This window comes from Anabrus simplex, chromosome 11 (assembly GCF_040414725.1).
Source record: "Anabrus simplex isolate iqAnaSimp1 chromosome 11, ASM4041472v1, whole genome shotgun sequence".
NCBI lineage: Eukaryota > Metazoa > Arthropoda > Insecta > Orthoptera > Tettigoniidae > Anabrus > Anabrus simplex.
In genome coordinates this window covers 121,276,458-121,302,539 of record NC_090275.1, presented here as the reverse complement: position 1 = coordinate 121,302,539, position 26,082 = coordinate 121,276,458, and the positions used below count along the sequence as shown (strand labels likewise).

Here is a 26,082-nt window from a genome sequence, read left to right as displayed (position 1 = left end):
ATTCCTTTCACAGAAGTCCACTACTTTCTTTCCTTCACGATTCTTTTTCCCATATCCGTGAGGTCCAATGACTTCTTCCCTTCCGTGTCTCTTGTTTCCGATCTGTGCATTCAGATCTCCCATAATAACCATTTCAACACCTGAAATTTCTCTTTCTACTTCCTCCAAGAATCGTTCAATATCTTCTTCCCTGTTTCCCGTCTGCGGTGCACACACTTGTATGAAGTCCATCACTTCATTCTTCGTTTTTAGTCTAATCTTCATTAATCTGTCACTCATACGTTCTACTACTTCAACATACTCCTTCAATTGCTTTGAAATGATTATTCCAACTCCGTTTATTCCCTCCTGGCCACCACTCCAGTATAATGTGTATCCTTTCCTCAATTTCTTCCTTCCGTTACCTTTCCATTTCACTTCACTCAGCCCCATCATTTCCACATTCTCTTTCTCCATGAAGTCTACTACTTCCTCGGCTTTTCCTGTCGGGGTCATAAGATTTACTATTCCTATCTTTATGTTCGTTACTGGTCGCCCATTTCTCACAGTTCCCCCAGTACCCTGAGACCTGCACGTTGCCTTAAGCATGGGACACCCTAACCTTTTCCAGGGTTGATTTCCTAGTACAATACCATATATAGGCTATTATTACGATGGGGTTGCCACTCCCAAAGGAATTTTATACCTACTACCAGGTGTTATTCTAGGCTGCTCCACTGGAGGAGAGGCACCTTCTGTAGCTGCTCCTCTGGAGTACAGACGCTACAAGTTTCCCTCTTCTGTCATCGATGCTGTACCGAAGTCCACCTTCTCCACCACTGATGCCGTTGGGATCTTCACCCATACCCTGGGCTTGAGGCCTCCATATTTGTAACCCCTGGAGAGAGGGTGTCCCAGTATTTTTAAAGCCCCCAGGAAATGAGCTGCCTGTTGGTCCGTGGGTTGTATTGGGTATTTCAACCAGCCCTACTGAATTGTAGGGTCCCTCTATCCACCCCCTGGTGACATGTCTTCTAGGTGTTAACAGGCTCTCCTGAGGGATCCTAGTACCTGTTACATACTAATAATATGTAAGTTTCATGTACCTACGATAATGAGTCAGTACTAATAATACATAGGTAAAAAGAAAGCGCAGTGACTTTCCGAAAATGAACTCTCCTGCCATTCGCTCCTCACACATGCCTCAAATGCTATGTTGACAGCATCCACATTGATCAGTGGAAGCACTGCGTGGAGGTGGTCTGTTGGAGAAAACGCGGGAAGGAGTGTGCGGTTATATGACACATACAGGTTAATTTTACATAGGTTAGTATTCTAGGGTTAATAAATAATATTTCTTTTTTTCACTTAAATTGTACAGAGACGATGGTTACCTAGTTGTACTTCCTCTTAAAACAACAATCACCACCACCCCAACCCAGGTAAAAAAAAATCATAAACCTAACTACAATACACAATCTACTCTGCGGCATCTGGTATGAAATGAGACGAATCTTAATTCATTCATTCATTCATTCATTCATTCATTCATTCATTCATTCATTCATTCATTCATTCATTCATTCAATCTCTCATTTATTTCAATTAATTCCAACAAGGTTGCAGGCTCATACATAGGAATACTGGTGGGAAATTACATATCTAAATATACTTTGTATATATAAAATTATTAATAAGTGGTTGAGCATATAAACACACACAATATATAAACTACAGTATGTAAATCATCAATATGAGGATTACAGGGAATTATTTCTGACTGTATTTACAGAGTATTTTCATTTATATAACATAAGAGTTCCAGAAGTACAAGAGTACATCTGAACACTTCCAAGATTGTTTTGAAGAACAGCCTGAATGACAACCAATATTTTGTTTTAAACAGCACTGTACTTTCCCACAAGTAATGCTTGACTCTTTGTTTAGAATCATAGTGAGTTTTTACGACTGGATGTCAACCTCATCAGAGGAGTTAATGAGATGTGGGGAGGGACAGGGTAAAAGCTGGTGCCAGGACTCCTGTCGAATATAATCAAGGCTCACAAATATGAACTTTTGAAGCTTCCACCTAATCAATACTTTATTATTATAAGTTGTTGTTCTAAAGTACCGGTTTCGACCTTGTGAAGGTCATCTTCAGCATGCAATTAAAACATCACAATAAGAATGTCACATAGTATGGGTAAAACATTGTCATTTACGAATGTTCTTTGTACTAGTTTAAGTAATCGTCTACGTTAACTGATATGAAGATTAAAGCTTAACGCTACTATATGTACATGAATGATATAAGTTAAAAATACATTCTTAAATTATAAAAGTGTCACATAGCATGGGTTAAAAAACATTAGCAATTTGCGAATGTTCTTCGTCTTATCTTCGTCTACATTAATTGATGTGAGAGTTAAAACTTTCCAATGCTATTATATACAATATTCTTAAATTATAAATGTCCACTGTTCCACATTAAAACTTATGACTAGATGAATAAAACATTTTGAAGTACAAATGAATTCATGCGGCGTATTGTATTTATGTAACTATGTTATGACATATAATCAGCCGTGTTCGTTTATTGGTGGTATAATGGTATAAGTTTCTTGAAACATGAACACTTATGTTAAAATCAAGGTTGTTGTCCAGTGTTTAGTGCGGAACTTTGTTGATCTATACACAGTGCTTGCAGTTTATTTTAAAACTGGTTTTACCATTACATTTGATAGGATATGTAAAAGTATTGATAAATTGTTGTTCTAGTGACGTGCTTCCCGTATTCTTTATGTTATTTGATTTTGTCAAACGTCATTACATATTACTTGATTTTAACTTTTGATATCTTATGTTATGTGAATAGCGTGAAAGCTCCCTTCTTCACTTTGTGTGGTTGGACGTATTTTGTATCTGTAAAATAGAAATGAAGTGTAAGAAATTTTGCGTCTGCCAAGTTGGAATGTCTTTTTAACATGGGAATAGGTGTGCGTGTACTTACTGTAGTTGTTGACACTTGGTGTGTGCTATTCGGGAGCACGTTGAGCACTGTTCCGTGTGTGTCTGAAGCTGCTGCTTGTGGCTGCGGAGGGGAAGGTTGGAGGGGTAGGAGGAGCGGCTGTTGAGGGAGTAGGAGTGGAGCGGGGGTGTTTTCTGGTGGTTCTTTAATGTGTATTGGGTCTTGTTTTTTGATTCTTTTTAGGTAATTGTTTTTTAGGGAAGGAATGACTGCATTGAAAAGAATATTAATTCTATCTGTAATTTCATTTAAATTGAAGTTTGGATTAGCATACTGATTTAGACTGATGTAAAATTCTTCCATTATGTTGAGTAAGGGGCTCTTGGGGTTAATACTTAGAATTTGCATGTGGTTTTCAATGTTTATAAATTTAGGTTTGTAGTCTTCAATTTAAAAAAGTGGAGTCAAAATTATTTACAATCTTTACTAACACACATAAGATGATTAGAAAATACAAATAAAAGTAAACAAACATTTCCAGAACGATATCCGAGTTCATTCATCATCATCATCATCAGTACCAACTCGGAACATTTCCTGAAGCTCTTCCATATGAGGTCTCCAGGGATATGATTCCATGCTGTCAAACTCCACGAACACAGCAGCTGAACTTCCGGGCGCTGAATGCGACCAGTTGGCGTCAGTGTGTGATTATCAGCTGCCATCCATTCTGTATAGAGCTGTTTCAAGGCTGCTTAAATGGATGGTTCACGCAGACATCCAGCGGCTGTAGGATAGACGTCATCTTGCCTGGAATGACTGCTAGGTAGGTTTTCCCATCCTTGATATGTTTCTTCACAGCGTCTGTTGTGTGGCGGTAACTGTCGAGAATACCAGCAGGTAGATTTTTAGGAAGCGTCTTTCTCTTGAGAAAAGTGTACGGCGGCAATTTGGTTCCATCCACGAGAATACACAACATTACTGTACACCACTGTTTTTCATTACCATCTGTTCAAATAGTAACACTTTTCGCATACTTAACATTCATAGTCCTGTCCACTGGCATTTCAAAGTAGACTGATGTCTGATCTGCTTTGCCAATTTGGGAAAGCAAATACGCATTTTCCTTCTACAACAAAATTATGTGACGCTGAAACGACAATAACTTCTCATCGTAGGCACCAGGAAGACGCTGCAAAATTGAGGTACGCCTTCGTACGCTCAACCCATTACTTTTATAAAAATTACAAACCCATCCTCAGCTTGTCTTAAACCCTTCCGATGAAAGTTCCTTTGCAATCTCTAATGCCTTTAGCTGACGCATTTCGGTTGACACACCATATTCCAATTCCCGCCCTTCTGTCACACATTTATGAAGTTTTTTTCAATTTCTGGAAACTGTACACTCACTCCATGGAAAGCTCTACGATTACCACTACATGTTAATAGCACATTTTCCTTCTTTCTCCAATCGCGAATACACGACTCGTCAATATCGTATTTCCTACCGGTGGCACGACTTCCAATAATTTCGGCTTCCCGAACTACTTTCAGTTTCTCACTCGCAGTAAAAGATCACAAACACTTTGTGGAAGTCTTGTTGACACTCCGAGAACGTGCGTGAGACTGACGCCACGTGCGGAAGTAGCATATAATGCGAGCGGAGAGAGCATTGTTGCCAAGCCGTGCCAGTGGTGATGCCCGATTTACGTGAATTCAGAAAGATAAATTTCCCAAAATTTTAAATAAGACACGCACCTAATTTTGGAAGCGATATTTTCAAAAAAACAGTGCGGGTGATATTCGAGATTATACGGTATTCTGGACCCCACCATTAGATGTGAGTTCAACTCCAGACAGCCAGCAGAGGTAGACGCAGAGAAGCAAGCCATCTATGAACCAACCATCAGCTACTTCAAAGAATCATACAACGTCTCCTGTATAAGGGTTGTAGAACCTATCATCGGAGCAAGATATGGTTCATATAAAAAATTCTTAGTTGAGTTCATACAAAAGTGTGGGCATTCCCAAGAATCTGTACTGTGATTTAGCCATCTTGGCTATTAAAGGCTCCACCCAAATTGTTAGAAATCACCTCTATAGTACCGCAAATGAGGAGTAACTCCAGAAAACTCTCCATGGTTAAACATACATTCAATATTCAAGTGTTAAGGTATACTTTGTCAGACTTAAGCAGCCTATCATTGTAGGAAGTACAAATATATACAAACAATCTGGACCCTGAAAAAGAGATCAGATGCCGTATTGAGATTTCCAGATCATCTTTCCAAAAGATGAGATCATTCTTTTGTGATGATAATCTAAATCTCTAAGTCAGGCAAAAGCTGTTGAGATGCTACGTCTGGTCAACACATGAACAAACTTCCTACGTCTAGGGGACGAGATGTGGCACTTGAAGAAGAAGACAAATCGATTGTGACTGTCAGTAGGAGACAATTGTCATTATGTACACTGAGACTGTGACTGGTATTAGGAAAGTGGGTTGCCATTGTAACGAGAAATCTGCAACTCGATTTGACTGGCACTGGGTAAAGGGGACTTATCATTATAATGATAACACCACAACTCAATTTTGTCTGGCAGTAGGCAAGGGTCCTGGCACTATAATCAAAACTCTCCAACTTGACTGTTACTTGTAGTAGGAAAGGGGGCCTGCTATTATATCAAAACTCCCTAATTTGCACTTTACATGAGAAAGAACATATGAGGAATTCCCCATGGTGTTCCTCGGTTAATGATGAGATACATGCAATTTAATAAAATCTTACTCGCTACGTGTACAGTAATTTCATAGATATACAATGTAGAATACCGTAGCAAAGCACAGGTAAATTTGCTAGTTATAACTTTTCAACAATTATTCAAGTGGATACAGGTTTTTAACATAAATGCTTTTACACTTCTTAATAATATTAATCAATTGACAAAATAAAATAAATTTTTCAAAAGTATGATTGATAGAATGAAACATTTCACTCTATTTGTAAATAAATTTAATAACTTTCCTTCTGCCAGACAAAATTGAAATTAATAATTGGTATGATAGAAGGCAGTTTGTGTTTAGGAAAGGTAATTCCACTGAAGCTCAACTTGTAGGATTCCAGCAAAATATAGCAGATATCTTGGAATCAGGTCAAATGGACTGTATCGCGATTGACCTATCTAAAGCATTTGATAGGATGGATCATGGGAGACTACTGGCTAAAATGAGTGCAACTGGACTAGACAAAAGAGTGACTGAATGGGTGGCTATATTTCTAGAAAATAGATCTCCGAGAATTAGAGTAGGCGAGGCTTTATCTGACCCTGTAATAATTAAGAGGGGAATTCCTCAAAGCAGTATTATTGGACCTTTATGTTTTCTTATTTATATAAATGATATGAGTAAACAAGTGGAATCAGAGATAAGGCTTTTTGCGGATGATGTTATTCTTTACAGAGTAATAAATAAGTTACAAGATTGTGAGCAACTGCAAAATGACCTTGATAATATTGTGAGATGAACAGCAGGAAATGGTATGTGTTTCGGGGTTATAGTAAAGATGTAAAGGAGAGGGCATATAAGTCTCTGGTAAGACCCCAACTAGAGTATGGTTCCAGTGTACGGGACCCTTGCCAGGATTACTTGATTCATGAACTGGAAAAAATCCAAAGAAAAGCAGCTCGATTTTTTCTGGGTGATTTCCATCAAAAGGGTACCGGTAGCGTTAAAAAAAAATGTTGCAAAGTTTGGGCTGGGAAGGCTTGGGAGAAAGAAGACGAGGTGCTCGACTAAGTGGTATGTTACATCTGATAATTACATGTGATAAAATTCATTTCTGGGTCCGTATTGAAAATATTTGTATTAAATAACACTTGTATGTTTTATTATTCATCCACCTATTCAATACAATACAATTTTAAAAATTAGGACATTGTCCTTATCAAAATTGTTAACATGAAATCAATATGTCACAAATATTATTATTTATTTATTTACATAGTTTACGCCCACTTTGGAGCACTTAAATCAAACCCAAATACATTTACGTTAACAAAGAATTAACTGAAGATTTAGCTTGCATCATCTTCTTCCTTTCCCAAAACCTCTTCATTCTGGCTGACCTGGCTGCCCTTTCTTCATCAGATATGACATATTGTTTGTGTTGTACAGTTTTTAATGACAATTTTATTTGTTTGTTCTTGAGAATCCTTTTTTCTTCTCTATTTTGAATTTGCTTCATTGTAATATTCAGCTCTTCTAAATCATTCTGAACTTCTTTAAACCAATTATTTTTTGTTTTACTTTTCCAAAAGTAATTAAATAGTTGTTTTATTATCCTATTATCATTTACTCTAGAAAGATGACAGAAAAAGGCAATTCTTCTTTTTCTCATCATATCTGTTATAGATTCACTTTCCCCACAAACCACTGCATTAGGCAATAATCTCCATTGTCCATCCACTGGATGTTTTCTATTAATGATTGTTCTGAGTATCCTTCTGTCAACCTTTTGCAGTGTATCAGTTGTTGCTTTGGTGTTCAATTTAAATAGTGTTTCACAAGCATAAGTCGCTTCAGGTTTAATGATGGAACAGTAATGTTGAAGTTTAGCATTTATTGAAAGAGATTTTTTCTTGTTCGTTGGCCATGTAATTCGTTGTGCTTTTTTTTAACTTGAATGTTCTGCTTTCTATTGATATTTTTTCGTTGGTGTTCCAAGTTATAATTTCACCAAGATATTTAAACTTATTCACAATTTTAATTTGTTTGGTATTGGCTAAGGCAATGGTTGGTGCTGTAACAGGGAAGGTTGGCATTATTTCTGTTTTTTGATATGTAATTTGCAATCCAACTTTTCTTGCTATGTTATAAAGTTCTTCTACTTGCAATTGAGCTTCTTCCATATCATTAGCAAGTAGTGCAAGATCATCAGCGAATGCTAAACAATTGAGTCTTATTTTTCTGCCAATCTTGATGTTAGGTTGATACATCTTATTCCATTCCCGCATGATTTTTTCCAACACACAATTAAACAATAATGGTGAGAGTCCATCTCCCTGCCGAAGTTCAGTATTAATGTCAAATGGCTTTGAGAGTTCATTTCTAAATCTGACTTTAGATTTTGTGTTCTTAAGGGTAATTCCAATAAGGCGAATAAGTTTTGGATGAAAACCAAATTCTTTTAGGATATTCAATAATGACTCACGATGGATACTATCATACGCCTTTTTAAAATCAACAAAAGTGATAACTAACTTTTTGTTTCTAACCCTATGATGCTTCATAATCCACTTTAAACTGATAATTTGATCTGGACAACTTCTCCCTGGACGAAAGCCTCCTTGGTATTCTCCAAGTTCACAGTCAAGTTGTTCTTGAATTCTCATGTATAATAACTTTGAAAAAATTTTGTAAGTGATATCCAGCAATGATATCCCCCGATAATTGTTGGGATCTGATCTATCACCTTTTTTATGTAAAGGGTGTATTATTGCCATATTCCACTCTTCGGGCAATTTTTCAGTATTCCAAATGTCTATGAGGTATTTATGTAAATTCTGAATGGTTTGTTCCATATTTCCATATTTCTGCAGTTAGTTGATTCTCCCCTGAAGCTTCGTAATTTTTAAGTGAATCGATGGCTTTCAACACTTCGTTGTAATCTGGTGGTATAACCTTTTCTATTGGTGTTTTATTTTTTGAATGAAGGTCATACTCTAGGTGTTGTGTTGGTTCTTCGCTATTAAGTAATTCTTGAAAGTATTGAGCTAAAATTTCTGCATTCTCTTGGTTACTATGTGCCAGTTTTCCATTTGTATTTCTCATCATAAGTGTTGGTGAAGTATAGTTTGATTGGTATTGTCAAAACATTTTATAAAAATCCCTCATCTTATGTTGTATGAATGCTTCATCTATGGCGTTTAATGATTCTTTATGATAATTTCTCTTAACCCTTCTGATTATTTTGGCTGTTTGTTTTCTAGCATTATTTAGTTCTTCACGGGACTTTTCTGTTCTCTTTTGTTGATCATTCAACCAAGTTTTGTGCCTGTTTTGAATCGCTGTGTCACTCTCCACATTCCACCAAGCATGTTTCTTTTGCTTTTTAACAGGAGCAATTTCTTCAGCTATGGTTTTTCATTTTTCAATTACCATCCCCAAATTGTCGCTTAGAGGAGTTTTAGACCTTTCAAAATACAGTTTATTATTAATTAAATAACTAGGGTCATACTTCTTCCTCCTATTGGATTTGGATATTTTGTTCTTCTTTTTTGGCATTAATTTTATTTTAATCTAGGAACTATAGTGATCTGAATCTATGTCTACCCCACGGAGTACTTTCACATTATAAATTTCTTTGTGATAATTCTTGTGCATGGCCACACGGTCAATCTGGAACTCCCCCAATTTAATATTAGGGCATTTCCAAGTCATTAGTTTGTGTGGTCTTCTTTCAAACCTTGTAGATCCCAAAATTAATCCATGATCTATACAAAGATCAATTAATTTTTGACCATTTTTATTTGTAAATTTATGCGCTGGCCATTTACCCACTACTGAATGAAATTGTTTTTCTTTTCCTATTTTAGCATTAAAGTCACCAAGTAAAATTTTAATATGTGTATCAGAGATACCTGAAATCAACTGGTCCAATTCTTCCCAAATTTTTTCTGTTTCTTCCTTTTCTTTGTTATTTTTGTCATTTGTTGGGGCATGGACATTTATCAATGTGTATGTTTTATTCTCTACTTTAACTGTTAGGAGTGCCATTCTTGGGGAGGTCGAAGAAAAAGCTTCAATTGAATCTAATATTCTGTTATGGACCAAGAATCCTACTCCAAATTGAGGAACATTCTTAATCACTCTTTTCCCTGGAGGACCTTTGTAAAGGCGATATCCTCCCGATTCTAATGGGTCCTGATCTGTATTGCGCAATTCTTGAAGAGCTGTTATTACTATCTTATGCTGGTCCAATACATCTGTTAAATGTTTTAACTTGCCAACTTTCATAATTGAATTGATATTTAATGTTGCAAAAAATGAAAATTGTCCTGGTTTGTTGAATTTCAGTCTTTTCTTAACCGTATGTGTCTGCATATCATCTGTTGGGCTTCCAGGCGCTCCGACTCGCCTTGATCTTCTATGTGACACCCCACCGTATCCGAGTGGTGTCTTTGTTTGGACCTGCTGATTTTGTATGTCCAAACCGGTGGATTTATTCGTGAGAAGACTAATCATATTTGGCTGATTATCTGATCAATGATCAATGTTTCTGACCGTAGTCAGGGTTTACCATTCCAGATGTGATCTGGAAGGATGATTAATGAAATATGGATTGATGAATGATGAATTTGTGGAGTGGAAAAAAATGGAAGGGATCCGACACTTCGAAAAATGAGGATATCGGCCATAGGAAGACAAGGGCCACGAAGGGCGTGAAAATGAAAGACTCCCTAGCCCTCGCAAACCTAATAGCGTAAGGGTCGGAAAAGAACAAGAGTTGATCAAGAGAGGTCAGATAGGATAGATGAAAGTGAGGAGCCCGGCACAAGTAAGTGGAAGCAATATCAGGACTCAGCTAAGGGCCCCGTGGTCGCCAACCCACACTCCAAAGTTCAGAGCCCGTGGGGCCCCTTTTAGTTGCCTCTTACTAACCAAGGGACATATTCAATAAATTTCCAATTTCTTTGAAATCATTTAAGAAAAGGATAGGAAAACAACAGATAGGGAATCTATTGTATTATATCAATGTATTGTATTGAAAAGGTGGATCTATAAATACTATAATAATATTTGTGATATATGTCATCTTCAATATGGAACCAAAACGAGAATAGTTACTTGTAAGTGGTATGTTCTGAGCTGTTAGTGGAGAGATGGCGCAGAATGACATTAGTAGACAAATACGTTTGAGTGGTGTCTTTAAAAGTAGGAAAGATCACAATATATAGATAAAGTTGGAATTCAAGAAGACAAATTGGGGCAAATATTCATTTATAGGAAGGGGAGTTAGGGATTGGAATAACTAACCAAGGGACATATTCATTAAATTTCCAATTTCTTTGAAATCATTTAAGAAAAGGCTAGGAAAACAACAGATAGGGAATCTGCCACCTGGGCGACTGCCCTAAATGCCAATCATTATTGATTAATATTGATAAATTGAAACGATCTTCAGGTATAATGTGTTGTTTTCACATATTTACTGAACATTATTTAATCATAAATAGTTTTGATACACTGAACAGAGGTTGCCACTCTCGCACTGATGGCCACAGCCTGTACCTGCTTTTCTCTCCAGAAAACCTTGTATTTCAGAAAATGCCCTCAGGGAACAACGTAGTATTTACTGAAAATGTAAGAACTGATACTTTGTAGGATTCTGTAAACAATGCTGTAATTCAAATTTTGCTAGTGAATGGTATCAATTAACAATATATTTATCTGCTTCACAGGTGATGATGGGCTATCTTAACAATAAGGAAGCCACTCGTGAGACTGTGGATGAGGACGGCTGGCTACATACTGGAGATGTGGTCTACTATGACGAGGATGAATATTTCTTTATCGTAGACCGCACCAAGGAACTCATCAAGGTGAAGGGCAACCAGGTAGGGAACTGTTTGGCTTGGAGCTAGGGTTACAACTTTTCATTGACATGTTTGAATAAATTCCACCATTTTTATTAAATGCCATTTTCAGTCAAAACTCATACACATTTATGTCTTAAACCCTATTGCTTTGGTATTTTGAAACATATTTAGCTTCATCTAGTAATCTACTGCCTTAAAAAATCTCTGCAGGACATGTCAAAAATATCACAATAGTTCTTCCTAACAGTCCACTAGATATGCTTATAATATATGAGCCGGGAGATATTTGTCACTTTTTGTTTAGGAACTAGTGCAAAGAATTTTATCCACTTAGACACAACATCAACATCCTTAATGATAGTCAGTAAAATTATCTTTCACATCACAAAACTGCACACCCCACAATTTTTTATTATTATTATTATTATTATTATTATTATTATTATTATTATTATTATTATTATTATTATGTGCATATGGACCCAATGGATCATGCAAAGCTCTAACGATTCTGTTTTCTGAGTTGCCAAATAGCTCCTTTTTCCGTGGATCCTTTTTCGTTCTTCAGTCCACTTTGCTCCAGTCTTCTTTTTCACTTCGTTCTCTGGTGGCACTTTCCATCCATTAATTTTTTCCTGTAGAGGTTTCTGTCTGCAGTGTCAGTTGAGTCCATATGGGCTTTTTCCAGATCCTTCTTCACTTCCTGTACCCATGGAATATTTTTTAGATGTTCTATGTAGGTGAGAATCTTGTGTATCAGTCTACTTGCCGGCAGTCTGTGGACGTGCCCATAAACACATTATTATTATTTTATTATTTTATTGTGGTTTAATATACAATAAATAAATACACATCCATACGATATGTCCTTGTTCGAGTAAACCTGTGACCACACATTCTATTTAACAAGATATCACATACGAAATGCTACTGTATCTTATCAATGCTTTGTCGAAACAATGATGAAACCAATGTCCAGCACACAGACAAGCGCAAGTTTTCGTCAGATAATCTCTCACGCAACCGTGGCTTGTGAAGTTTCATTACAGAGAAAAGCCTCTCACAAACATATGATGAACCAAATATTGAGAGAGCTTTGGCAGCCTCATAATGGAGGAGTGAGAAGTCTACTCACAGGAAATGTTCATATAATTCTTTCGTACTTTTGACGAGGAAGAACTTGTCTCAAAGGCAAGTGAGCAGGAGCATTATTGACCCTGAAACAGTCAATGGTCTCACAAATGTTTGTAGAAGAGGAGATAGGATATTAATATCTTGGAATCATTCTGTAAACTGTTCCTTGATGTCTACGATTACCATACTGAAACATGCAGCACATTCACAAACAGAGTCCAATGTTGGAAAATGCCCTACGTTCCCCGCACTTGAGTTGGGTTTCCCAAAGTACAAGTTTTCTATTGAAAGCTTCCACTTTCTTGACTATATCAAACATTATGTTGTTTTCACCTTGCATAGTAACGTTGAGAGCATTCATAATGATTGGTAATATCAACTAGGAACCACTGAGAATCTTCTAATTTGGACTCATGTTTGTTTTTCTCATTTAAGAAGTTAACTGAGATGAGTCTCAACTCAAAAAACCTGCTTAAAACCTTAAAGCGGCTAAGCCATACATAATCTCACCATACTCTTCATCTCCTTCCCTCAGAAATTTCCTAAACTACCGGTGCGTCAAGTTTACAGTGCGTGCAACAACTTCCGTGACATATCCTAACTTGGTTGACTTCGCACAAAGCGCTTGTTGGTGCAAAATGCAATAAATTAATTCTGGGAAACGTGGTCTCATTATGCCCAAGTTTATTTTGTAACAAGGCAATGAATCCCATTTTGTTTCCTTGCATTGTCGGTGCACCATCCGTCGTAACCGATACCAATTTATTCCAATCCAAACTGACTGCATCAATGACATCTTCTACGGCTCTAAGGATGTAAATACTTGTGGTGGTGTTGTTGTTGTTGTTGTTAATGGACACAATATCTAAAAAGTCCCCTGTATTGTGGAGGTTACTGTCTACTCCCTGGGGGGAAAAAAAATGTGCACTATCCGATATATCTCTGGACTCATCCAAGGCGATTGAAAAGGGGATGAAATCCTTCACCGCATTAATTAATTGTCGACGTACATCATACAACGTGTCACTGTTTAGCGGGGAGGACGGACATTTTCAAACCCGCTTGCTTCTGTGGGGCAGAGAAGTTTAGCTGTGTCAACCAAACACTCTTTCACTATTTCGCCATCTGCAAGTGACTTTACATACAATTTTACAAAGTTTATTCCTCCTACTCAATACTATACAATAATTGCAATGTCTATAAATACATTACACTATGTTAACGAGGGACTAGTTTCGACCCTATGTGGGTCATCATCAGCCTAAATAAGATACACTTTTGATTTGCCGATGTCCTAAAACAAAATTACATTGTGGAAATAAAATTTAAGAGTGAACTGTGTATGTGGTGCAGTAATATACATATGAAATTGTGGAGTGGATGAAATGTTGATAGATAAAATTATGTTGTACTGATCAATGACAAATAAAATTTCATATATGTTGCAATTAGACTGTGAGAATCACAGCAATTTTCTACAATGATGATTAAAATATTGCCCTTTTTTTAGTGCATACTCTAAAATTGCACATTAAAAGTGTAGGATGCCGGTCTGAATACAAAGTCCAGATGCTTCTGTTGAGTTCTATATTTCAAGTGCATCTTCAGTTAGAAAACTTAATGTTGAACATTGGTTAAGGTCCAATATTTCTGATACAGAAATTAAATGTAGGCAAAACCATGCGACTTCTTATATTGTAATGGATTCTTCCTGTGATATGAGGAGAATTCCCAATCCAAGTTGGAACCAATAGAACCTGACGATGAAAAAAATTAGAATTAATGCAAAAGTTTTAAGAAAGGAATGGCAAAAAACAAAGAAAAAGAAATAAGAATGAGTACTCATCTTGCACGCAAAGTGAACGACTTGACCAGTGGTGTGCAACTAGAGTAATGGGATTGACAAGAAACAGGGGGGAAAGGAAAGCTGGTGAAGGGAGGAACAACCCGGTGGAGCGGATGGCGTGCGAAGGGAGGGGAGGGAAGTTGGGAAGTGGCTTAAGGCGGGGCCGAAGGGTGGGGGAATGATGGTGATTGTATCGACGGAGGACCTTCAATTAACTTAAAGAAGGATTTTTAATCTGCTAAATTGTTTTTCCTGAAATAGGTAATGAATAAATCAAATAAAATATTGGATTTTTCCTTTATTTCGTTAAGGTTACAGTCAGCATTAAAATACTTGTCCAGATGTATATAAAAATTTTCAATTATATTAAGTAGAGGGCCCTTGTTAGCTATTTCGAGAATGTCCACGTCTTGTTCAGTATTCGTAAATTTATTATTGTAATCGACCATATGTTGGACGATAGCTGAAAATTTATTATAATTGACCGCATTGATGTGTTCGAAATATTTTATATTAAAACTTCTTCCGGTTTGGCATACATAAGAAATATTAGTGCACGAGTTACATTTGAGCCTATAAACAACTGATTCTGCATACCTGTTGACCTTGTTGATATGCGACATGTAGAATTTTTTTTTTTTATTTTTTTTTTTTTTGCTAGTAGCTTTACGTCGCATCATCACAGATAGGTCTTATGGCGACGATGGGACAGGGAAGGGCTAGGAGTGGGAAGGAAGCGGCCGTGGCCTTAATTAAGGTACAGCCCCAGCATTTACCTGGTGTGAAAATGGGAAACCAAGGAAAACCATCTTCAGGGTTGCCGACAGTGGGGTTCGAACTTATCTACCGAATACTGGATACTGGCCGCACTTAAGCGACTGCAGCTATCGAGCTCGGTATGTAGAATATGCATACTGTTATTATTGGTTTTGAATGCTATTTTTTACGCCTTTTCTCTTGAAAATATTAGTGATCTTATGAATTTCGTTATTAAAAGTGAAAGTGGAAAATAATTTGTAGTGAAAGATTCTAACCCCGCAACATATTTCCCGAAAATACAATTATCAACAAATAACCGCCGTCATTGTTGCCATTCACAACGCACCGCAAGCTCAATGACCTTTCGTTTTGACTACAATAAATTTATACCTAAGCATCACGACACCCAAAGAGTTAATTTATAATAATATAAGAAATTTATTTTAACTCAACCTATTCAATACAGTACAAGATGTTAACATATTAGTTCAACATCGTTAAAAATAGTTGAGACACGTTTCGCACCTTCTGTGGGGCATCATCAGTCATATCAAATACCTCAAAATTCTACCAGACGCCTGGTTGGAAATTATAAAAGTATGTTGCATGAGTAAATACATTAAAAAACATTTACAAGATCTTATCATTAATAAAATATCAAATTGATTTAAAAATGTTACACTAGTGAACCGTTGGTGAATTTTCACTCAAAACAAGGCCGTCATATGTACAGTATTGACAATAATGGTAGTTAAAGTCTTATTTGATGCTAAGTTCGAAGACAGTTTAAAATTTATATACAAATATTGAGAATGAATGCAGAATACATATAATTACAATTTATTGTACGCGTATTTTAAATTGTAAAATAATATGGAAACGCATTCCAAATTTGTATTAATTTCTATAAAAAGAAAAAAATTTGACCTCATTATTACGGTCCTGGTGCAGTCTAATCAGAAATGGCTTCAAGATATTGAACACTTTAGGTCCATATTTAGGGATACCTACCTTCCTTACCTATCAGCAAAGTTCATGAGATCTGTCTCTTGGGTCGTATCGGGTTCTTCGTCACTTGCTGAGGTAAAGGTAGGGTTCAGTAATTCTAATCTATCTACTTTGAATGAAAGGTCTGTTTAAAAGATTCCAATTTTATTCAGGAAATTCTGAAGCATTCTGATATGTCAACGGTATTACTGGAATTACACGTGTCCACTGGACACCACAATCATTATATTACATATAAGGTTAGAACGCTGGTGAGCCTTTGGCGTGTCTGCCTGATGGGCATTCTTACTAGAAACCATTGTCTCATTTTTTATTAAAGAAAGGAAAGTCTGGAAATCCTTAAATTCGGCTTCCATGTGAGACCACGTGTACCATCATAGTGATTCGTTATGGTCCAGCCCTCGTAACACGAACTCTGGACTCTGGGTATAATTAAGGCCGTCCAATCGGTGTGTGCCACACAGTGGTCATACGACATGGACCCTTAATTGAATCGATGTGACCTGCGTCTATGTCATGGACCGACATCTAAACTTCTAAGTTACTTTAAAGTCATTGTGGATGATGACCGCAAGGAACATGATGCTACAGTGGCATATGGCCCTAATCTAAGTCACTGAGGTTGATGACTTCTTGACCATCCAAGTTTCTAAGCTGAAGACTAAACATAATTAAGTTACAACGGTTGATGACCAGAGTTTCCACTTTACTATCCCCAGCACATTCACTGCTCAATCAAGCAAAGTTAAATAATTACAATAGCAATGCTCACAAACTTTGTGGCAGTAAAAATCCATTTTCTTCTGATATGTCCCCTTAATCGTTACTTTACCATTTAAATATTCCCCAGAAAACAAACTAAGATTTCCAGAATGCATCTCCAAGTTATTCGCTTGATTAAAATTATTTCAAAATGCGGTTTCACTGAATTTAATAATTAAATAAATTTAAATGATTTAACAAAATCTTAAAGAACAACAATTTCTATCTCCGCGGACTCTGGTTTCTTCACAAATTCCTACGCGGCTGTGATGTAAATTCAATCCTGTGATGTTTATCTGGCTGGAAAAGAATTGTTACATAATTCATGTCCAGTTATATATCTTGTCTCATGATCTCACACTTTAAATCTAATCTAATCCTAGCCATATTAACACTTGGATATCCTAATAATCTACGTACAAACCAAAAGCAACTCGCCATATAATTACGATGTCATATCTCGTCATAACATTTTATAACGTTTGGGCACCCCTCACAGACAAACAATCATTACTACCACCGCTCTATATTTTGGACAACCCTGGATTTGGTTACTAGTACACTTTATACTCTAAGTTCGTGGTTTCAAATGTTCATTACGTCCCCAATTAAACAAATTCACAGTATCCAACAACTCGCACGTTATTCCCGGATGGACATTTCAACTAGATTCCATAATTATTTATCTCCGTCGCCACGAATGAAATCTCAATCCTACACGTAAACCACTACATGTCCCGTTACAACCCGTTTCCCTTTTGATCCGCTGGCGGTCTCAGCTACAAACGACCCTTCCCTGTCTGTCAATCTCGATATGGAACATCTGTTCATCATGCCTGACTGACCTCAAAGAATGAAACGTTTAACTCCGCAAAAGACTAATTACAAAATATGATATTCCTGACCAATAAAAAATGCACATAGATTATACTTCAAGATGCCCACTTTTGTTGTTTGATTTCACAGAGCAGCTCAACACTTTTTTCGTTCGCTTCGTACCATAAATGCCGGAGAAGGAGACTTCGTCATGGCGTCCCTTCATATTTATACCAGTTACCCCCCCCTCTCTTCGGGCGTCGCAAATTAATACCGCTATGGATTTCTATATATTTCTTTCCATTCCCAACATTATAAAAATATTCCTCGGGCTTCCATGTCCCGGCTTCAATGACAGGACTCTAACCTGATTCACAAATCTCATTTCGACTCACACGACAACTAACCTCTGTTTCCCTACTCGCAACTACCATCGACAGAGAACTGGAATAAAATCCTTACTAGAATTCATGACGTCTAATACGCAAATGCATTAATGATTATGATTTTTAATTACTTGATTTTCACGAAAAATGACTGAAGCATTCTACTAGATCTTTTTATTGTCAGTCAGATACAGTTTAAAATGGGCCTAGAAAAACGTTTCTCTCCGTGACCAAATTCATCACACTAGATTCTCACCCGACAGCGCGCTTCCACTCGATTGAAAATGAGTAACCATGGATTTCTAAATTATTTACGTCAAAATTACAGACAAAAAAATTTTACGTCGAATGAACATCTTAATTTGACATCACAAAATATAGGCAGTCACGCACACGGAAATGGCGATCTACATTGGACGTGATATCACTTCGAAACCCTATTCAATAACTTTTTACAACATTATACGGCACTCGCAAGACTTCAAAAATTTATCCAAGTGGAAAATAAAACAAATGACTCTTTTAGTCGTATTCTCACATTTACAAAACTTAATAGGGGTGACCACTGCGTCGTATATCCCCATTCAAATACACTTTTAGAGATCATGAAACAAGATATAATAGGTAGTAAGATGGAAAGTCACATACCTTATGTAGTCATGCCAGTGTTCGTCATAGGGCTCACCTGCGACCCTGGCATTTTTATTTAGCCATTTTTACATTCGTGACTTTACAGATCATTATTATATTTCTTCAGGTTTCCTGGAATAAAGCATTAAAAAAAGAAATGCTCTTCACTTTTTTTGATCGCACTTGATGGACTGTAATTACTTCCACATACGAATTACTAAATCACATGAGAATTTATTCAGTACTTTGACCGTCCTATCTGGTACAATTATTTCCACTCAAGAAACTATCTCCACATGGAGTCAAGACCCCAGCCACAATGGCTAAAATCTGCGGTTGAACTTATTCTACTTTTGTTGTTTGATTTCACAGAGCAGCTCAACACTTTTTTCGTCCGCTTCGTACCATAAATGCCGGAGAAGGAGACTTCGTCATGGCGTTCCTTCATATTTATACCAGTTACCCCCCTCTCTTCGGGCATCTCCCTTTGCCGCCAAGAAAATTTCTATAAATTTTCTGACTTAAATAAACTGTAATTACAAGAGTTTTGAAAGTGACTACATACTTGCTACATTTCTGGCGGTAGTGTTCATGGACATTTAAAATTTATACGGGTTCGATTTGTGGGATAATTGACCTCCTTTGATAGGCACTATTTTTTTTTTGACTTGGCTTGGGGCACGCCATATACACGTGCTTTGAAATAGTTCACTAAAATGACTTGAGATTCTTCCGCCGTTGACACGTGCGGCTGACGTCTTGTATCCCAGAGCGTGGGACCGAAGGTAATCACCCCTCGTCACGTGTCAAATCCATGCTATCAAGAATCGAACTTCTATTGTCAATTTATGCGTAATGTTCTTAGGGCACAAAGGTCATGGGTTCAATATGAAATTTTGTATGTGATTGATGACGAGCTCATGTAAAAATGTTGCATTACATCGTAATTCAACTTGGATGTCTATGTTGACTAATAATATTTTAGACTCAAACAAAATAGTTCGTCGAAGTATCCATGGGCTAATCACCTCCGTTGGACACACTCAATGAAGACGGAGTGCCTAGTGCATGTAAACAACAGTTGATATTAGATTCAAAATGAACCATGTTGAAAAAGTTAAAATAGGGCAGTTGAAATGTCGTTAAATCTTCCCAATTGACTAGTGTTTTTAAGTTTTTCTGTGTGTTTATGTTGTTGAAGTATGGGATTTCAGTTTTATTGGTTGAATGGGCGACAGTCGAAAATGTTGTGCGATATAATGTTGAGCTGTCTTACGTATGTGATAATCTTAAGTGTTGTTGGGCTGTTACATTATTGCTCAATATTGGGAAGATTTAACGACATTTCAACCGCCCTATTTCAAGCCATTATTTTAACTTTTTCAACATAGTTCATTTTGAATCTAATATCAACTGTTGTTTACATGCACTAGGCACTCCGTCTTCATAGTGTGTCCAACGGAGGTGACTAGCCCATGGATACTTCAATGAACTATTTTGTTTGAGTCTAAAATATAATTAGTCAACAGACATCCAAGTTGAATTACGACGTAATGCAACCTTTTTACATGAGCTGGTCATCAATCACATACAAAATTTCATATCTTGAAGCCATTTCTGATTAGACTGCACCAGGACCGTAATATCGAGGTCCAAAAAAAAAATTTTTTTTTTCTCTTTATGGAAATTAATATAAATTTGGAATGCTTTTCCATATTATTTTACAGTGAAAATACACGTACAGTAAATTGTAATTATATGTATTCTGCATTCATTCTCAATATTTGTATATAAATTTTAAACTGTCTTCGAACTTAGCATCAAATAAGACTTCAACTACCATTATTGTCAATACTGTACATATGACGGCCTTGTTTTGAATGAAAATTCACCGTGTTCACTAGTGTAACATTTTTTAATCAATTTGATATTTTGTTAATGATAAGATCTTGTAAATGTTTTTTAATGTATTCACTCATGCAACATATTTTTTATAATTTCCAACCAGATGTCTGGTAGAATTTCGAGGTATTTGATATGACTGATGAAACATGTCTCAACTATTTTTAACGATGTTTAACTAATATGTTAACATCTTGTACTGTATTGAATAGGTTGAGTTAAAATAAATTTCTTATATTATAAATCAAGATAAATTAAGCTTCTTTCAATACGGACAAAATGATTTTCATTACTTGTAACTTAAAGAGTTTCCTTCCACGCCAACCAAAGTCACCGTGCTTATGGAGCCATATTCATGAACCCGGGACTTCAACCAGACAACTTCCAGTACGACTACACCTATAGAACCTCATTTGACATTCTGGAAAAACGGTGGAATATTATTCCCAGCCCCCAATAGTTTTGAACTGAGGTTAGACCACTCTGCATATTACTGTATAGTGTTAATGCTGCAATCATCAACCAACGGCTGAAACAACGAGACGCACTTGGTGCCAGATATTTTGTATCCTTTCTCCCTAAGCTGCTCTTATAAATATGTTTTATAAGCTTGTAATTTCCCAACTGTTCAATGGAATATTGTAAAATTACTGTATAACTGTGATCGTTCAACCAACGGCAGTAATTAGTGTTATGAACATTGACGCCAGACACTTTATACCCTTTCTCCCCAAACTGCTTCCATGTAAATATATGTATAAACTTTATAATTTGCTATGATTTTCTAATAGAATAGCATCATTTATTCTTCAGACCACCACTGCTGGACACTGCTAAAATATCCTGTGATTTTACACATTGGTGCTGACTACTGTGTCTATAAACATATATTGTTTATCTGTATCATCACTGAACATTGTTTTGTTTGTTTTTTTCATTGTAATATGTTAAGTTTGTATCTTAGTATTTACAATTTAATTACTAATCAGCTACCTGATATATGCCTTGAGGTGGTACTATGACTGATGATGCCCTCAAAGAAGTGTGAAACATGTCTCAAATGGAAATAATAATAAATTCCTAAATGTTTAAAAATGTATAATGTACTGAATAGGTGACACAATAAACCCTTTAGCATCCTACAAATTGGGAGTCTCCCGCCTAAATAGGGAAAGTTGGCAGGTATGGTAGTAGTATGAAATAAGAACTGAAACATGCAATGCGCACCTGCTGAACTGTAGAGTGAACTAGAATATCATGCCGACAACACTTACCGTAAGATTTATTGTTTCCCTATGTAGTTACCCATTCATCGAAATTGAAAGGTTTTCTACAGCACACTGGGCCTGACCGAATTAAGTGGTGGCGGATGAATGCCCAACAAAACGAGTTGATGACAGCCTTGGCAAACTTCTCCGTGAAGTCCGATCAATCGGTTCAAGACATGTGGAAAGATGCTGTGGAACAAATACATCAGGCGGCGACCAAAACGTTGGGAAAAACCATACCCGGACGAAAATATATTGATAAACAAACCTGGTGGTGGACAGACGAAGTCAAGCAAGCAATCAAGGAGAAAAAGATAGCCTACAAGACTTGGTGGAACTCACGTCTTGATACTGATCTTCAGCAATATCGCGACCTGAAATCTGCAGCAAAAAGAGCTGTAGCTGCAGCAAAAGACCATTATTACCAGTCACTATACGACCAGCTTGACACACCATCAGGAGAAAACAATATATATCGTCTTGCTAAGTCCCGTCACCGTTCAACTCAGGACATTGGACACGTCATGCACATCAAGGGAGCCGACGCCAAACTGCTACGAGATCAACAATCCATTCTCCAGCGTTGGGCAGATTACTTTAATAACATCAGCAACAAAGAATTTACGCATCCACCAATTTCTAGTCCTGATCCTATCGTAGGCCCTGTTCCCTCAATTACATCCGAGGAAGTAATGCTTGCCATTAGCAAAATGAAAAATGGAAAAGCAACTGGTCCAGATGACTTACCAGCGGAAATCTGGAAAATGCTCGGAAAGCCTGCTTCAGAGTTCCTTGTCTCACTCTTCAACCAAATCATCGCCGAGAAACAGCTTCCACACACATGGACAACTAGCACAACAGTTCCAATCTGGAAGGGAAAAGGAGATGTGAGTGATTGCTCGACCTATCGCCCTATACGACTCCTCTGTCATACTTTCAAGATCTTTGAACGTGTACTTGACAGCAGACTCAGATGTATTGTCTCTGTAACACCAAACCAGTGTGGATTTGTTAAGGGATGCAGTACCATCGATGCAATCCATGCCGCACGCCTCTTGATGGAAAAGCACAGAGAGAGACAGAAGAGTGTACACATGGCATTTCTAGACCTAGAAAAGGCTTTTGACCGTATCCCACACGAACTTATTTGGCGAGCTCTTCGCTGTCATGGCGTCCCTGAAGAGTATGTAAGCTGGGTGCAACTTCTGTATCGCAATTCCACTAGTGTTGTCCGGAGTCCTGCTGGAATCTCTCCGCCTTTCGATATCACTGTGGGTGTTCATCAAGGTTCTGCCCTTTCACCATTACTATTCATCCTCTGCATGGATACAGCAACAGCTGACATACAGACTTCACATCCCTGGACCCTTCTTTATGCCGATGACGTGGTACTTGCACAAGAAACCCGTCCTGAACTCCAGCATCAGGTTCAAACGTGGAAGGACAGACTGGCTGAAAATGGACTGCACCTCAATATCCAGAAGACAGAATACCTGGAATGTGGCCCCCAAACCAGAGGTACCATAAGTATCAGTGAAGACGACCTGCAGGAGACCATGCAATTTAAGTACTTGGGATCCGTCGTCACCTCAAACTGTGACACCACTCCTGATACTCGGATGAGGGTAAATGCAGCTTGGATCAAGTGGAGACAGGTCACTGGAGTCCTCTGTGATAAAAAGATGCCTCAATATCTAAAGGCAAAAGTTTATAAGAGTGTGGTACGGCCAGCAGCGATCTATGGGACTGAATGTCGCCCCATGACGAAACAACAGGAGCAAATGTTGACAACCATGGAGATGAAGATGCTTCGATGGTCCATGGGGCTGACCCGATGTGACCACATAAGGAACACGGACGTCCGGCAAAGGTTTGGTGTCGCGCCCATCATAGACAAAGTGTGGGAAGCCCGTCTCCGCTGGTACGGCCACGTCATGAGAAAACAGGACGACTCAGTTGCCAAAACAGCGCTCCGCATCAACCCAGAGGGAACAAGACCACAAGGAAGACCGGCAAAGAGATGGACTGACATCAGGGCAGACATGCACAGTGTTGGCTTGACACCAGAAGATGTCAACGACAGACAGAAATGGAGGAGATGTAGCAAAGCAGCAGACCCTGCAAGTCGGGATTAATGCTAAGAAAGAGAGAGATACTGACAGCACACTTGTTCACAGCATCGACTCTGTAGAGTTTATAATGGAAGCTAAAATATTATTATGTATCGTGAAATCTTGATCGTCTATATCTTTTAGTAGCACAAACCACTTCGTCATGCAATGGGCAGCCTGCTATCTGTCTGATCCAACTCAGGCAGTTCAGTTGATGCCAAGGAAAGAGGCCATAAAAATAAATACACCGACTCATAATTTAAACTTTTATTACCTTGTCTGGTCTTCCAAAAGGCAAAATATATGTTTACATTCTTTGTATGAACACATGTTTGAGTTAATCCTTTATTTGGATCAAGTTCACAAATCAATTTTCTTGATTGAGGGAACACAAATAAAATTTAAGTTACGAACTTAAGACTCTAGCCACAAGAAGCTGACTACAGCACATTTGATTTACTTTCAATCTGTACAAATACTCCACAAGCTATCCTACACTTGGAACAGAGACTTAGAAAAGGAAATCAAACATCTTCAATCTTCTTCCAATGATGGCAGTGTGGGTTTATCAGGTTCTTCCACAAGTCCCGACACCTGAAACACCAAAATATGTTTATTATTACTAAAGTAAAAAAACAGGGACAAGCAAACGTATACACATTACTTGAAACATTAAAAGTTAGTCAACTGTAAAACCAAAATGCATACAAGAGAGCAAGTGTCGACACAATAATGCACAATTAAACGTGTGTGAAACTCAGAATACAACAGTCTGGATAGCCTTGCGCTTCATTTACTGCAGGTCTCTCCATATGCCAGGCTACTGTGGATATTTAGATTGGTTTTACATTGAGACAGCGCAGTGTTCGGAACATAGTGGGTTTGAATCCCGCCGTCGGCAACCCCGAAGATGGTTTTCCGTGGTTTACCATTTTCAGACCAGGCAAATGCTGGCCGGGGCTGTACTTTAATTAAGGCCATGGTCGCTTCCTATCCCAGTATCTCCATAAGACTGTGCGACGTAAAGCCAATTGTTCTTGCCATGTCAAAAAATAAACTTAATTTACAACTGTTAGGTTCTTCAGCCTGCTGAAACTAATTTTGAGTAATAAACATAATGTCTGAGTGTGATCTGATGATGTTCAATACTGTTACCATATGTTTTCCCAGAGTTAGTTTTGGCAGACAAAAGAGCCTAACCGAGTCAAAACTCAAAAAGAGATTTCACAAAAACTAATATAATAGAGTTTGAGGGACATTCCACCATTCAACACATTGTAAAATATATTAAATTTATTAAGCGAAGACCGGTTTCGACTCCCTTGGAGTCATCAGTTCTTGTAGAACATCAAATCAAGAGGAATCTGTTAATCATCATTAGGGTAGCCTACATACATCTCGATTGGCTGACATAAGACATCATAATAAAATTATACTCACAATGGCATGAAACATTTTGCACTTTAAGAAAGATCTTTAATCTGGGTTTAAATACTGCCGTGTGTTTGTAGAACATAGAGCAGACTGTCCTCCATGCTAACCAATCAGTTATACTACAAGTTGTCAATCTGAGTGAAAAGTTACTACTAGAACTTCTCTGTTGGACTTCACCTCTGACGTAACTCCAGCTCAAATATTCTGTAAACACCTACAAAAGTTGATGTTTTTACAACCCGTGTTAAAACACATCTGAATCAGGGCCGGTTCTACCACCTACTGGTAAAGTAGCACGTAACTTGCCCTCCGCGTAAAAGGATGTTTCCGTTCGACCACTCCCAGGTAGCGCTATCTGCAGTATTAATCTTAGTTACCCGGCGCGTAATTTATCGGCCACTTCGAGGGTCCGATAAGGCTTTACCTGCAGGGCAAGTTTTGAGAGCTGAACATTATTAGCTGTATTTCTGGTGACGTACAA

The 26,082-nt window shown here is 37.6% G+C and overlaps 1 protein-coding gene across 2 annotated transcripts in view; it reads left to right on the top strand.

Annotated features, from left to right (window-relative positions):
* The window catches only part of LOC136883075 (uncharacterized), a 361,554-nt gene that overhangs the window by 221,804 nt on the left and 113,668 nt on the right, over positions 1 to 26,082 (top strand). For both annotated transcript variants that reach the window (XM_067155245.2, XM_067155244.2), the window contains exon 7: positions 11,408 to 11,563. In XM_067155245.2, coding sequence (XP_067011346.1) covers positions 11,408 to 11,563 — 156 coding nt within the window. The remainder of the gene's footprint in view (positions 1 to 11,407; positions 11,564 to 26,082) is intronic.